This window comes from Callionymus lyra, chromosome 2, assembly GCF_982586985.1.
Source record: "Callionymus lyra chromosome 2, fCalLyr1.hap1.1, whole genome shotgun sequence".
NCBI lineage: Eukaryota > Metazoa > Chordata > Actinopteri > Syngnathiformes > Callionymidae > Callionymus > Callionymus lyra.
Window position 1 is genome coordinate 6,847,035 of NC_141819.1, and position 16,138 is coordinate 6,863,172.

General features: G+C 36.3%; 2 protein-coding genes across 3 annotated transcripts in view; one reads left to right on the forward strand and one right to left on the reverse strand.

The window, feature by feature from the left end:
- trmt13 (tRNA methyltransferase 13) lies at positions 1 to 11,908 on the reverse strand. Of its 2 annotated transcripts, none has more exons than XM_087783351.1 (12): positions 11,773 to 11,908; positions 9,422 to 9,567; positions 9,113 to 9,162; positions 8,960 to 9,026; positions 6,683 to 6,739; positions 6,545 to 6,614; positions 4,341 to 4,447; positions 4,090 to 4,293; positions 3,951 to 4,023; positions 1,913 to 1,984; positions 650 to 950; positions 1 to 430 (listed from the first exon to the last, which is right to left on the reverse strand). In XM_087783351.1, exons 2-12 carry the CDS (start codon positions 9,530 to 9,532, stop codon positions 244 to 246), a joined length of 1,299 nt encoding a protein of 432 aa, XP_087639477.1. In that variant the 5' UTR covers positions 9,533 to 9,567; positions 11,773 to 11,908; the 3' UTR covers positions 1 to 243. The 2 variants fall into 2 exon arrangements, with proteins under 2 accessions (XP_087639477.1, XP_087639476.1); XM_087783350.1 differs by having other exon boundaries at positions 9,389 to 9,567.
- Positions 11,865 to 16,138, forward strand: part of map1sa (microtubule-associated protein 1Sa) — a 23,938-nt gene continuing 19,664 nt past the window's right edge. The window contains exon 1 of the mRNA XM_087783349.1: positions 11,865 to 12,018. Within this exon, the coding sequence (XP_087639475.1) occupies positions 11,865 to 12,018 (154 nt within the window). The remainder of the gene's footprint in view (positions 12,019 to 16,138) is intronic.

A 16,138-nucleotide genomic window follows, 5' to 3' on the forward strand; every position in this document is an offset into this window, starting at 1 on the left:
TTTGAGAAACAAATACTATTTAATTAAACAATTCAAAAGAAACTCAATTAAAGTTATTCATACAGTTCTTAATCCCTCAAAATACATCACAAAGTACTTCCATGCGAGACGTTTTTACTTCCATTTAAAAAAAAAAAAAAATTAGAAAAAAGAATCACATTAAAACAAATTTGGATTTTGAATTAAAAATTGTCGATTAAAAAATGAACATTAAACATTAAGACTGTATCAGTTTGAAGAAAGCTAAACTAGATTGGTGGACGTCGAGGGGGCAGCGGTCAGCACCACGTTCTCCAGCGTCACGTCACTGCCGATGTAGCGCGTCAATCTGCCGCTGAATCCTCGTCTCTGCAGGAAGTCCAGCCTTCCACTGTCGATCAGAAGTTTACACAGTCGACCCACCAGGTGGCGCTCTCCTGCAGACAGAAACCTGCAGACCAACACAAGAGGGACATTACAGACGAGCAGTATTTGGATGTTTTTAAGTGTCTTTTTGGACGAAGATGAAGACGAAGACAACTGAGCTCCAGTCGCTACATTAAAATGAACAAACGTTTTCGTCTATAACTCTTAAAAGAACAGATCACTCGACATGAGAGTAGAACGTTTTGGGTTGAACTGTCACTTTAAGAAGAGAGACATGTCTCACCCGTTGACGGCGTCTCTCTTCTCCACCGACTCGTGCTCCTCGTCTCTGGTCCCCCTCAGTCCACACGTGGCCCAGCTGGACATCCTGCTGAAGGCCTGGAACTCTGCTGCTCCCAGACCTCGCTGCAGGAAGAACCTCTGACCCACGTAGTGACGCCACTCGCAGCGGTGATGACAGCACAGCGCCACTGCCAGGCCGAGCACGGGAGCAGCATCGGGCGACTCCGGGTCGGTTCTGAGTCTCTTCAGAGGAGGATTTTCTGTGAGTCGAAGTGTCTCCAGCAAACAACGCAGTGAAAGATCTGAGGAGGAGAAAAGACAAGACTGACACACCAAAGATGAGTCTCTCCATCCATCCCTCAATCCCTCTTCTTCACTTCTTATTGTCTTACTCACCCTTACACTTTCCTGCCCTCTTTCATTAACTCAATATTATATTAGATAGTTTAATTCAAATGTATTAATCCCTCTGGAGGTCTCCTTCAGGAAATAGTTTTTCCAGCTCACAGGAACACAGACGATAGATTCATAAAACAAGAACAAAGTGCAATACAAAGAAACTGCAAATGAAAAGATAAAGAACATAGATCAAAGAAAAGGATACAAAAATTAACATGGAATATCATCTTTTCACTTCTGCCCCAAACTCAGAATTAAACATCTAATAACACGAGGAATGAATGAGTCCCTGAGTCTATTAGTGTTGCATTATGGGAGGAGCATCCGTGCTGCATCTGCTTCTCTGTTCACTCAGGTGAGATCGGCCATTATCCGGGTCTGCCAGGCAGCGGGTGGATCTGCTCCTAGCGGACTAGAGACACATTCCGCTGGGTGTTGCAGCAGAAGACATCTGCTCAGCTGCTTCTTGGGCGTCCACCTCAACCTTTGCCTCCTCAATGTGGCAACAGAATCACTAGCTCTCACCGTTTCTCAGAGACGAGCATAAACCAATAGCAAAGCTGTTAGAGGGCTTCGCAACAATCGTAGAGGCTGAGATTATGAGATATACAACTCAGGTTTTCCTTTCACAGCTTTTCTTTCTCCATCTTCCCTCAAGTCTTCACACACTGTCCTTGTTTCAACCCACTGCTCACTCGCTACTTAACTTTCTCCCTCCGTAATTCTCAATACCTCACTTTCTTCTGCACACCTCCGTCTCCGTTTCACTCGTCCTTCCATTTCTCTCCATGTTCTGAATTCAACGTTTGCACTTTCTTACATGAAACTATCTGACTCATGATGGATGTATTTCTCATGATCGTACCTGTCGCTGCGCCGCAAAGATGTTTACCGACGCCCACTAGTGGCAGCTGCTGGTCAAGTTGCGGTACTTTACCTGCACACAAAACAAGTCACATGACGGACAGTTTTTGAAAGTTGTCGAAGCCTTTGTTCAGAATATCAACATGCTGTCGAAGCAAACACTAGTTTTTAGGGCTGTGTATTGTAAAGCATCAGTCGATACGATACGTATCAAGATAAATGTGTGACGATACGATATACATCGTGATACTGTAGTAGCAACAATATATTGTTTCTTTTAAAGAAACTACACTTTTTCTGGGTTTTACAACAAATAATTAGCAAATACTTTCTCTGATCAAATGTGTAAGTGTTTGTAGGAAAGTGTTTCTCAAAATATGAACAACAAATGTAAACTTATAATAACAATGAAGTACATTAACACAAACAACCTGGAGCAACATGTAATATCCAGTATCTGTCTTTAATTTAACTTTAAACTTTGTTTTAAAGACAAAATGAGTCCAAACATCAGCTTTAAAAGCGGCTGGTACTGTTGCTTAACTGTTGTAAACGTGTGAAATGATTTGCAAATATATACGTGTATCTTTACAGAAATCCACAAATACGTACCTCGATTTACGAACGTGTAACTCGAATAACGTGTCAGTTAGATTAATTATGCTCAAATGTCCCGGACATGACATGGTAAAAAAAAAAAAGACAGATTTGTGGCCAGGAAATATTGAGTCTTAAATCTTTTAGTCCATTTATGGTATTTTACCCTATTTATACCATCAGTCTGATCATCGCTACACTTCACCTCAACATCCCGGGTCCGTTCAGTTCTTGTCATTTTTACGTGATTGTTTATTAAATCTTATAGCGGTGTAGAGAATTAAATATTCAGGTATAAGTCTCAATCGGAGACTTTTGTGTGACAAATGTTGTAATCTTTCACCGAATACAAAGTAATATCTCTCTTCTAGTCCAACAAATGGCAGTAATACTAGGAGAGTACATTCTTTAGAATAAACTCTCTGGTGTCAATAATGTGAGATTGTAAATAATGTCTAAACAAAAATGTCCGTTATTGAGACGAATACCTTGATATTCTTTACACTACAAGATTTTAAAATCACGTTAAAATAAAAAGGACTAGCCGGGTCACGAAGTGTAGCGATGAACAGACTGATGATATAAATAGGGTAAAATGCCAAAAATGGACTAAAAGATTTGGATTAATTCCTGATACCATAAGATCATTATTTCGTGGCCAAAAATCAATATTTCCTGGCCACAAATAATTTTTTTTACCATGTCATGTCCAGGACTCAATCCATGTCAACTCCATCCAGCTGCATGGAGGCGTTCCCGCCTCCTACTGGCGGGACGACGCATCGCAGCCGAGGCATTCGTTTACAGATCCTGCAGTTTTTTCCGTTTTGTTTTTTTGTTTTTTTTAAAACAACAGTATTAGCCCCATATACTGGACTCCGGAGTATCCCTTCTTTTCCGCTCATCGCTGCCATTTCAACAGTTTTGTTGTTTCTTTGCCACGGAGAAAATGACGAATGTCGCCAACTAGTGGCCGGAGGTTTAACTGCAGCACACAAATAAATAAACGCAGAGAAATCTTAAAAATAAAACATCGAATGATTGTCTTTTCATACAAACATTATGGAAATATAAACCATAAAATAACTTTGAATTAAAGTAAAATGTTATGTCAAAGGTGAATTAAATAAAGAAATTCTTACAATATCAGGAATAAAAACATTGCGATATATCGTCAATATTTTCTTACACCCCTGCTAGTTTGGTCTAGTTTTTTCTGAACTTGAAGGTCATAGAAATAATTTAGAAAATAAATGGGATATTTTTTTTAATTCTTGGAGACTTTTAACTTTTTGTGTTATCTGAGGGTCAAGTTGACCCGAAACCCAAGAAATAAACCTGTTATCTAGTGAAAGAATGTTTCTATATGAAGGTCGGTGAATATAATGCCCACACAACAGCTCCATGTGTCCAGAAGTTCCTGGAGATGTTCAACAACTCACTCAGGTCCAGGTGTTGAATATCAACTTGCAGCCTCTCAAACTGAACTCCGGCGTCCTGATGTTTCCCGTCCACCTGGTGAGAAGATCAACGACTGGTGGTTCTATGAGCCGATGGAGAGGAGACTCTGGTCGCACTGACCTTGAAGCGGGTGCTGCTGCGCTCAACCAGTAAGAACTGGAGTCGATCACCGCCTCGGGGTTCCTCTGTCGGGTCGCAGGTCCGGCTGGTCTTCAGGGCCTCGTGGATCCAGTGCGACAGTTTCCCGCGACCTGCTCCGAATTCCACGAAACAGCGTCCTCGGCCCAGAAGCCCGAGCTCGTCCATGTGGGCCAGCAGAGACGACTGAGGGGGTGTTACGAGTTTTGGAAGATTCTGGGTGTGATCACTACCTGCTGCTTGAGGTGTTTGTGTGCAGACTCTCCATTTTTGGGGTTGTTGAGCTCCTCTTCGAAGACGGGGTGAGACAGGCAACGCTCATCCAGGTCGGACTCTAGTCCTGCACGGATGAACGACAAGGATTGGAGTCTTTCTCTCCAAGATGCAGTAAGTTCATCATCATGACCATGTTTTCAACTTATTACTTTATAAAGTTGCTCTGAAATCTGGGCGAACGAGAGGTTACGAGAGTCCATTATGACGTAATAATGGCTTCACTCCTCCTCCAGCTGTAATCACGCCCTGCTTTGTTTATACAACGAGTCCCTCGGAGGAGCAGACTTCTGGGATTAATGACGCGTGGTGACAAACCTCCATGTTTGACCAATCACAGCCGAGTGGGTGTGGTTATGGTCAACAAGATTTCATCTGCAGAAAGTGTTTTCAGTGGGCGGAGCTTAAGATAATTTTCTAATGTCAATATTTCAATGAAAAGAGAGTTTTGTACAAACACACACTGATGATACAATAGAGTCACACATCACAACAACACACACACACACTGATGATACAATAGAGTCACACATGACAACACACACACTGATGATACAATAGAGTCACACATCACAACAACACACACACACTGATGATACAATAGAGTCACACTCATCACAACAACACACACACACACTGATGATACAATAGAGTCACACATGACAACACACACACACTGATGATACAATAGAGTCACACATCACAACAACACACACATACACTGATGATACAATAGAGTCACACATCACAACAACACACACACACACTGATGATACAATAGAGTCACACATGACAACACACACACACTAATGATACAATAGAGTCACACATCACAGCAACACACACTGATGATACCATATAATCACACATCACAACAGACACACACACACACACACTGATGATACAATAGAGTCACACATCACAACAACACACACACACACACTGATGATACAATAGAGTCACACATCACAACAGACACGCACACACTGATGATACAATAGAGTCACACATCACAACAACACACACACACACACACTGATGATTCAATAGTCACACATGACAACACACACACTGATGATACAATAGAGTCACACATCACAACAACACACAGTGATGATACAATAGAGTCACACATTACAACAACACACACACACTGATGATACAATAGAGTCACACATCACAACAACACACACTGATGATACCATAGAATCACAACAGACACACACACACACACTGATGATACAATAGAGTCACACATCACAACAGACACACACACTGATGATACAATAGAGTCACACATCACAACAACACACACACACACACTGATGATACAATAGAGTCACACATCACAACAGACACGCACACACTGATGATACAATAGAGTCACACATCACAACAACACACACACACACACTGATGATTCAATAGAGTCACACATGACAACACACACACACTGATGATACAATAGAGTCACACATCACAACACACACGCACTGATGATACAATAGAGTCACACATCACAACAACACACACACACACACACTGATGATTCAATAGTCACACATGACAACACACACACACTGATGATACAATAGAGTCACACATCACAACAACACACACTGATGATACCATAGAATCACAACAGACACACACACACACACTGATGATACAATAGAGTCACACATCACAACAGACACACACACACTGATGATACAATAGAGTCACACATCACAACAACACACACACACACACACACTGATGATACAATAGAGTCACACATCACAACAGACACACATACACTGATGATACAATAGAGTCACACATCACAACAGACACACACACACTGATGATACAATAGAGTCACACATCACAACAGACACACACACACGTGAGTCGGACTTAGTATTTAGTTTATAATTATCAACATTATATTATTTGTCACTCATGTCATCTTTCTCTTTAAATAGCTTCTATGACAATGGCGCCCCCTTGCGATAAAACCCATGGTTACACAAACAAACTAAACCCCGATTAATATCTAATATTAATTGTCTTTTAATATCAGCAGCTGAGCTAAGAAAGACGTTTGTTCATTTTAATGTAGCGACAGGGTTTGCTCTCTGCGTGAACCATCCATACAAAGGTGACAGAAAGGTGGTCTCACCCTCCACGGCTCTCCTGAGTTTGTCGACGAGACCCTGGAGCTCGGACCTGCTGCGCTCCGACAGACTGACCTGGACACACCTGAGTCAGCAACACACCTGGGGCAGCAACACACCTGGGGCAGCATCAGCGCGAGTACCTGGGCGTCGTCGTGTGCTTCGGCCGAGCCAGCATTGATGTCTTTCACGTAATAAACCTGACAACACAATACACTTTTACGCACACACTCAAACACAACACACGTGTGTGTGTCGCATGAACATCATTTACTATGTTTGTGTTCTATATGATGTTTCATGATTTGTTATCACTTATACCTGCTTTAATAATGTGTGTAACTTTGGGTTTGCTTATTGAGTTTTGTATTAAAGTGTATCACTGTTTGTTTTGTGTCTATACTTTTGTCTTGAGGTTTAATTACAATACTGTGTGTTTATCTGTATTTCTAAAGGGATTTGTGTATTTGTGCGTGCCTGGTGGTTGTGTACATCACCATGAGTTTGTGTATATTTTTGTGAATACAAATGATCCAACTGTGAATGTATTTGTGTTTATGTAACATGGGTAATATTTTTGTATTTGTATTCATGTCACATCAGTTAAAATGTGTGTATTTGTGTTCATGTAATATCTGTAAAATTTGTGTTCATGTAACATCAGTAACATTTGTGTATTTCTGTTCATGTAACATCATTAAACCTGTTGTTCATGTAATATCAGTAACGTTTGTGTATTTGTGTTCATGTAAAAACAGTAATATTTGTGTTCATGTAACATCAGTAAACTTTGTGTATTTGTGTTGATGTAACATCACTAGAATGTGTGTATTTGTGTTGATGTAACGTCACTAGAATGTGTGTATTTGTGTCCATGTAACATCAGTAGAATGTGTCTATTTGTGTTCATGTAACATCAGTAGAATGTGTGTATTTGTGTTCATATAACATCACTAGAATGTGTGTATTTGTGTTCATATAACATCACTAGAATGTGTGTATTTGTGTTCATGTAACGTCAGTAAAATGTGTGCATTTGTGTTGATGTAACATCACTAGAATGTGTGTATTTGTGTTGATGTAACGTCACTAGAATGTGTGTATTTGTGTCCATGTAACATCAGTAGAATGTGTGTATTTGTGTTCATGTAACATCAGTAGAATGTGTGTATTTGTGTTCATATAACATCACTAGAATGTGTGTATTTGTGTTCATATAACATCACTAGAATGTGTGTATTTGTGTTCATGTAACGTCAGTAAAATGTGTGCATTTGTGTTGATGTAACATCAGTAGAATGTGTGTATTTGTGTTCATATAACATCACTAGAATGTTTGTATTTGTGTTCACATAGCATCACTAGAATGTGTGTATTTGTGTTCATGTAACGTCAGTAAAATGTGTGTATTTGTGTTCATGTAACATCACTAGAATGTGTGTATTTGTGTTGATGTAACATCACTAGAATGTGTGTATTTGTGTTGATGTAACGTCACTAGAATGTGTGTATTTGTGTTGATGTAACATCACTAGAATGTGTGTATTTGTGTTGATGTAACGTCACTAGAATGTGTGTATTTGTGTCCATGTAACATCAGTAGAATGTGTGTATTTGTGTTCATGTAACATCAGTAGAATGTGTGTATTTGTGTTCATATAACATCACTAGAATGTGTGTATTTGTGTTCATATAACATCACTAGAATGTGTGTATTTGTGTTCACATAACATCAGTAGAATGTGTGTATTTGTGTTCATATAACATCACTAGAATGTGTGTATTTGTGTTCATATAACATCACTAGAATGTGTGTATTTGTGTTCATGTAACGTCAGTAAAATGTGTGCATTTGTGTTGATGTAACATCACTAGAATGTGTGTATTTGTGTTGATGTAACGTCACTAGAATGTGTGTATTTGTGTCCATGTAACATCAGTAGAATGTGTGTATTTGTGTTCATGTAACATCAGTAGAATGTGTGTATTTGTGTTCATATAACATCACTAGAATGTGTGTATTTGTGTTCATATAACATCACTAGAATGTGTGTATTTGTGTTCATGTAACGTCAGTAAAATGTGTGCATTTGTGTTGATGTAACATCAGTAGAATGTGTGTATTTGTGTTCATATAACATCACTAGAATGTTTGTATTTGTGTTCACATAGCATCACTAGAATGTGTGTATTTGTGTTCATGTAACGTCAGTAAAATGTGTGCATTTGTGTTGATGTAACATCAGTAGAATGTGTGTATTTGTGTTCATATAACATCATTAGAATGTTTGTATTTGTGTTCACATAGCATCACTAGAATGTGTGTATTTGTGTTCATGTAACGTCAGTAAAATGTGTGTATTTGTGTTCATGTAACATCAGTGTGTGTCTGTGTGTAACATCAGTGACGTTGGACTCACAGGTTGTGGTTTCTCTCTGGAGTTACATTTCTTCAGATGCTTCTGCAGTTTGTCTTCACACACGGTGCTGCAGAGAACAACACGAGTCATGAGCAACACAACAACACAACAACACAACAACACAACAACACAACAGTTGAATCTTCGACTCACTGTTTCGGGTCCAGCGGACACACGATCCTCCTGACGCTGCTGTTTTCATCCTGGAACCACCAGAAAAAAAGTAGTTTTCGACCCGAAATCAACATCTCGGTAAAAATAAAACATTTGTTTTAGTCCAATATAAATGTATATATAATATAAATACATGTGTCCACGCTTCACATTATTGTCGTTAACTGTCTTTATATGAAGACAAATACTTCACTTTATCTACCGGTTCTGTTTACATCGAGCACAAGTGAAGAACTCTTTGAAAACTGAACTGACAACCGTCGAGCTGCTCAGAGGAAACATCTTCACCATCGTCGCATGTTCTCCGCAGAACTTCTTGTCTCTAGCGGCCACCATTTTACAGAAACGTTTCTTTTTCTCCACGAAGAAGGAACATCTTCCTGGGGTCGGAGCCGCCATGCTGGCCGTAGTGGTGCGTTCAAGGCCCGAATAAACTGTGGGAAAATAGACAGAATTTTGTTAACAGTATATATGGTTTAAAAAAAAGATTTTCATACGTACAAAAATCCCTTTAAAATAAACTATTTCTTCTCCTTCTTCACCTTCACCTTTCAACAATGGTTCGATTTAGAAAAAAAGGAAATCAAAACAAGTTACTTAAATAAATAAGTAAATGTTTCATAAAAAAAAGTTGTCTCCTATAAAAAAGTAATCTATGAAGTTACTTCAATACAAATATATATTTTCAAATTTGAATAAATTGCTTCAGACATAAAAAAGGTTTATTAAAAAAATTGCTTCAATGAAAAAAAAATAATAACAATTTTTAAGTTGCTCAAATAATAAAAATAGATAATCTATTAAAAATTAAGTTGTTCAAATTTAAAAATTAAGGAAATCTAAACAAGTTACTTAAATTAAAAATATGTTTTATTAAAAAAAAGTTGCCTCTACTAAAAAAGTAAACTAAAAAGTTACTACGTTATTACTTAAAAATATATCAATTTTATTTTTAAAAAGTTTATTAAAAAAAGCTGCTTGACTGAAAATTGAATAACATTTTTTTTATAAGTTGCTTTAATATTAAAAATAGATCATCTATTAAAAATCAAGTTGTTAAAATTTACAAAAAAAGGAAAACGACACAAGTTACTTAAATTTTTAAAAAAAAGTTTCATCAGTCAAAAGAAAATTTATCGAGAAAACATGCTTCTATGAAAGAAAATTGAATAAAAATAATAATGATAAAAAAAATTAAGTTGTTAAAATTTACAAAAAAGGAAATCAAAAAAGTGACTTAAATAAATTAAAAATGTTTCATTATAAAAAAAAGTTGCCTTCACTAAAAAAGTAAATTAAAAAATTACTTCAATAAAAATATATATTTTCAACTTTGAATAAGTTGCTTCAAAGAAAAAAAAGATGTATTTAATAAAGTTGCTTCAATCAAAAGAAAATATTCCGTGAAAAAAAAGTTACTTTAATGAAAGAAAATTTAATTAAAATTATTTAAAAATTAAAGTTGCTTTAATAATAAAAATAGATAATCTATTAAAATATAACTTTGTTTGAATTTACTAAAAAAGGAAATCAAAACAAGAAAATGTTTAATTTCAATTTTGAATTAGTTGAAAAAAATAAAAAAAATAAAAAAAATTAAAAGAATATATATTTCGAGAAAAAAAAGTTGCTTTAATAAAAAAAAAGAAAGAAAGAAAGAAAAATATCTTCGATTGACAACATGTTTTAGTCGTTTCTTGGATAATTGCTTCAGACATAAAAAAGATTTATTAAAAAAAGTTGCTTCAATGAAACAAAAATTAATAACTTTTTTTTTTAAGTTGCTTTAATAATAAAAATAGATCACCTATTAAAAATTAAGATTTTAAAATTTACAAAAAAAAAGGAAATCGACAAAAGTTACTTGAATTTAAAAACAAAGTAATTAAAAAAGGTGCCTCTACTAAAAAAGTAAACTAAAAAGTTACTTCAAAATATATATTGTGAATTTTGAATAAATTGCTTCAGACAAAAAAGTAGTTTATTTAAAAAAGTTGCTTCAATCAAAAGAATTTATAGAGAATAAATGCTTCTATGAAAGAAAATTGAATAAAAATAATAATGATAAAAAGTTGCTTAATAATAAGAAAGATCATTTAATAAAAATTAAGTTGTTAAAATGTACAAAAAAAGGAAATCAAAACAAGTTACTAAAAATAAATTAAAAATGTTTCATTAAAAAAAAGTTAATAAAAAACGTTACTTAAAAAGTTGCTTCAATCAAAAGAAAATATTTCGTGAAAGAAAAGTTACTTCAATGAAAGAAAATGTAATAATAAAAACAGATAATCTATTAAAAATTAACTTTCTTTGAATTTACAAAAAAAGGAAATCAAAACAAGTTACTTAATAAAGAAAATGTTTAATTTAAATTTTGAATTAGTTGCAAAAAAGGTTTATTAAAATATATATATATTTCGAGAAAAAAAAAGTTGCTCTAATGAAAAAAAAAAAGCAAGACAGAAAAATATCTTCGATTGACAATATGTTTTTATTAAGTCGTTTCTTAGATAACCACTAACTAATGACACCAAAATTAAAAATAAAATAAAAGTCAAATCGTTTCAATTTTGCCAAAATGCCTTTTTTTTTCCTCGAACCGCGTATTGAACGCAGCACGCAACACGTGGCTACTCTACCTTCTCTCTGGTTGGTCGAGCTACGCGTCAATCATCGACATATCCAACCCTTTTCTGTGAGCGCGCGTTGGCGTCCGCGTGAGCGTGTGTTCATGATGGCGACAGAGCGGGGCGGAGGTCCCGGTTCTTCTCCCGGTTCTTCGGCGGGTTCTCGACAGGACGCGGCGGATTATTCTCTGCTGGTCGTGGTCGGTTCTGTTCGCGCCGCGGGTCTCCTCGAGCGGCTCCTGCGACACATCGAACGCGGTGAGTTCTCTCCAAGTCCTGCGACATTACGGTCGCTCAGGTCCGCAGGTCCTTTCACAATAAAACCGGTACTTCTGCGGTCGCTGCGGTTTTTCTTAGGAAAGTATCTCTTATCTATTGGTTTTTAACTTGTTATTTGACTCTTTTAAGTTGGATTTTTCAGCCAAACCGTTCATCCAGGACACGTTTCACGTCTTCTTGAAGAAGCTTTCGATTGACATGTGACTTGTTTGAGTAACAAAAGTTGGTTTTAAAAAACTTTTTATCGTCACCGGATGTTTGTCTCCATCTGTCGAGCCTCTGGTTATATTTAGCCCTGATATCAGCGAGGACTTCCTGTCCAGCTGTCGCCCCTCGATCCTTTTCAACCAGCTTTCACAGCGACATATCTCCTTTATTCAACCAATTTACACGATTTCCTCAACGTTTCTTTCTGAAGGGAACTATTCAAACTTTTATTTATAGTCATCGCTCGGTAGGGGGGATTACTTTGAAAAAAGTCCCCTCACCGGAAGTGAGGCCCCACGTTGTAGCTTGATAGGTCGAAGCGAAAGTAGGTTACAGTGGAAAGACGTTATTAAAGTTTAATAAAGTAGCAAAGAAGCGAGTATTTCGCCTAAAAAATAACTAAATACAACCAGCTTTAAATCAGAAAAACTCTTTAATATAGCATGCATGGTTTGTTGTTAAGCTTTAAGATAAAATACTGTTTTTAAACCATGTTTTTAACACAAAAAGTATCAGCTATTACTCTGGTTTACTCATGTGAAAACAGCTTTTCGTCCCCTTGACAGATGGTAAACTGAATATTTTATGGTTGTTTGTCGGATTAAACGAGACACTTGATCATGTCATGTGTTGTTTACAAGACCGAATGTGTTCACTATTCTATTAATATTAGGAATAAGAGCAGAAATTAATTCTCCTCCGGACAACGACGAAGATATTTAACAAATAAAAGTGGATCTTATACATCATATTGACATCAAAATACACAACTTAATATTATATATGTTTTTAATAACAAACTACAGTAATCCCTCAAATATTCCAGGGTTTATGTTCCAAACTACACAATACTTGTATATTTTGATCTAGGATAGTGCCGGAGAAATATTTGTTTAAAACACATGAAATGGTAATAAAAAGCTAAACCTTGCGTTTTTAAATGCTGGTCAAAGAAATGAAACTATGACTGATTCTTCTTCAGGTGCAGTTATACGTTAACTCTTATCTTCCATTTATAATTCTATTCATAACTAGGTAATTATGAAAATGATTTTCATAAACTATTCCTTAATAAATCCAAAATGATCTATGATTGGTTGATGTCGTGAGGTGACCATGACTTTGCGCCGCAAGTTGTAAAGCGATTGACTTCCTGTTAGGAGTGCAATGATACAATATATAGTGATACTGTAGTAACAAGGATATATGTGTAGTATTGTTCAAGTACTTGAATCTGGTGTTGTGATAGTGTAGTAACAAGTATATATGTGTAGTATTGTCCAGTACTTAACTCTGGTGTTGTGATAGTGTAGTAACAAGTATATATGTGTAGTATTGTCCAGTACTTGACTCTGGTGTTGTGATAGTGTAGTAACAAGTATATATGTGTAGTATTGTCCAGTACTTGACTCTGGTGTTGTGATAGTGTAGTAACAAGTATATATGTGTAGTATTGCCCAGTACTTGACTCTGGTGTTGTGATAGTGTAGTAACACGTATATATGTGTAGTATGTAGTATTGTGGAGTACTTGACTCTGGTGTTGTGATAGTGTAGTAACGAGGATTTATGTGTAATATTGTCCAGTACTTGACTCTGGTGTTGTGATAGTGTAGTAACGAGGATTTATGTGTAGTATTGTCCAGTACTTGACTCGTGTTGTTATAGTGTAGTAACAAGGATATATGTGTAGTATTGTCCAGTACTTGACTCTGGTGTTGTGATAGTGTAGTAACGAGGATTTATGTGTAGTATTGTCCAGTACTTGACTCTGGTGTTGTGATAGTGTAGTAACAAGTATATATGTGTAGTATTGTCCAGTACTTGACTCTGGTGTTGTGATACTGTAGTAACAAGTATATATGTGTAGTATTGTCCAGTACTTGACTCTGGTGTTGTAGTATTTACAGACCACATGACTCTTGACGAAGTCGTAACTGCTTTCATTTGTTTTCAAACCAAAATATGTCCATACATCAGCTATAAAAGCTTCTGGAGTCACTGTATCCTCTTGTCCTCAGTCATCGCCGGGATTTCATTGTAGACAGATGGAGAAAAGAGTGAGGATATGGTGAAAGAAAAATTGAATGTGTATTGTAATAAAAATCACCCTTTATTGATATATAAAGCATAAAACCACCAGGATTTAAATGATGTAAACATTAATACACTGTATTGTAAAGGTTAAACGCTGCATTAATATTAATAAGTATCTATTTTCCTCACAGCCCCAGTCTTGTCTTCTATTAACGTTTCTATTTAGATACTTGCTCATTTATAAAAAATGATAAATAAACGCCAGAAATCTCTGATACATTTCGGACTTTAGTCTGGACGCTAGTGGCGAATCAAACTAAACAAGTTGTGTATTTTGGTGTAGTAGATTTATCAACAATTTGTTTATGCCTCGTACATTCTAAATGTATTTTCCAACAGTGGTTTTTATTTTATTATTTTTTTTAAACATAACACAGTTGAGAATAGAAGTCCTGTGCCGTCTTATGATGCTTCATACAGTCCATTCTAACACGTTAAGCACAAATTAAATTAACCTTAAAGTTAAACCTCAGCTGCCAGTTTAACTTCACAGATGCTTGTAAAGTGTCCTGATGTTTGGTGTGAGAACAAGAAGTATGTTTTCTGAATCGTTTCCCTTTAAAGGACTTTGACCCACAGACGGTTGTTCCCGCCTCACTGACCGGTTACATATTTATACATCAGAACATCGGCTTCCATTATATTATTGTTATTTCTCTTCTGCCGTTGATCGATCCGAAGCCTGGTACTCATGGAAGTATAGTCTTGTAGTGTTTCGTCTGCCACAAACATTCATAAAATATAGACTTATTTCATTTTTTATTGAACAATTCATCTCATGTCGAGGCTTCGATCCAAGATGGACGTTACAGTCGAGCAGTACAGGTCCTTCTCAAAAAATTAGCATATTGTGATAAAGTTGATTATTTTACATAATGTAATGATAATAATTGAACTTTCATTTATTTTAGATTCATTGCACACCAACTGAAATATTTCAGGTCTTTTGTTGTTTTAATACTGATGATTTTGGCATACAGCTCAAAAAAAATTAGCATATCATGAAAAGGTACTCTAAACGAGCTCTTAACCTAATCATCTGAATCAACTAATTAACTCTAAACACCTGCAAAAGATTCCTGAGGCTTTTAAAAACTCCTGTATATGCTGGCTACACACAGTGGCGCAACCGGTTACACACAGTTGCGCTATATAACCACTAGAGGGTTCTGTCTCAAACCCCTGCTAATCCCATCACTGCGAAGCCCTTCCAGTAGTTTCCAGACACAAAAGAATTGTTCTTCTAGTCCCCCTTAAATGGATCATAAACTCATAAATCACAGAACTTTTACGAGGATCCGTAGTACTACTCTGCAAGGCTGTATAGTATTACCCCACAAGGCTCCATAGTAGTATTCCACAAACATTCATAAAATATAGACTTATTTCATTTTTTATTGAACAATTCTTCTCATGTCGAGGCTTCGATCCAAGATGGACGTTACAGACGAGCAGTATGAAGGTATTTGGATGTTTTTAAGTGTATTTTTGGACGAAGGTGAAGACGAAGACAACTGAGCTCCAGTCGCTACATTAAAATGAACAAACATTTTGTCTATAACTCTGATAATAACTCCATACAGCTTGTCTGTAACGTCCCTCCTGTATTGAAGCCTCGGCAAGAGATATTGTCCTGAAAATACTTCAGTAGGTCTGTAGGTTTGATCCCAGTATCACAAGTATTTCCTCATTGAAACACATTGCAGGTGTCGGTGTTAATGTGCGAGAGTTACTCCGATGGCCTGGAATCTTCCGCTTAAAACAATCTTAAAAATATAGACTTGTTGAAGTTTTTA

Excerpts from the sequence above, each read along its gene's own strand:
- trmt13 (XM_087783350.1), bottom strand. The coding sequence starts at position 9,532 with ATGGCGGCTCCGACCCCAGGAAGATGTTCCTTCTTCGTGGAGAAAAAG. Across the intron at positions 9,163-9,388 it reads CTCTGAGCAGCTCGACGGTT|GATGAAAACAGCAGCGTCAG; the intron begins GTCAGTTCAGTT and ends TGGTGGTTCCAG. Across the intron at positions 4,448-6,544 it reads ACTCAGGAGAGCCGTGGAGG|GACTAGAGTCCGACCTGGAT; the intron begins GTGAGACCACCT and ends TCATCCGTGCAG.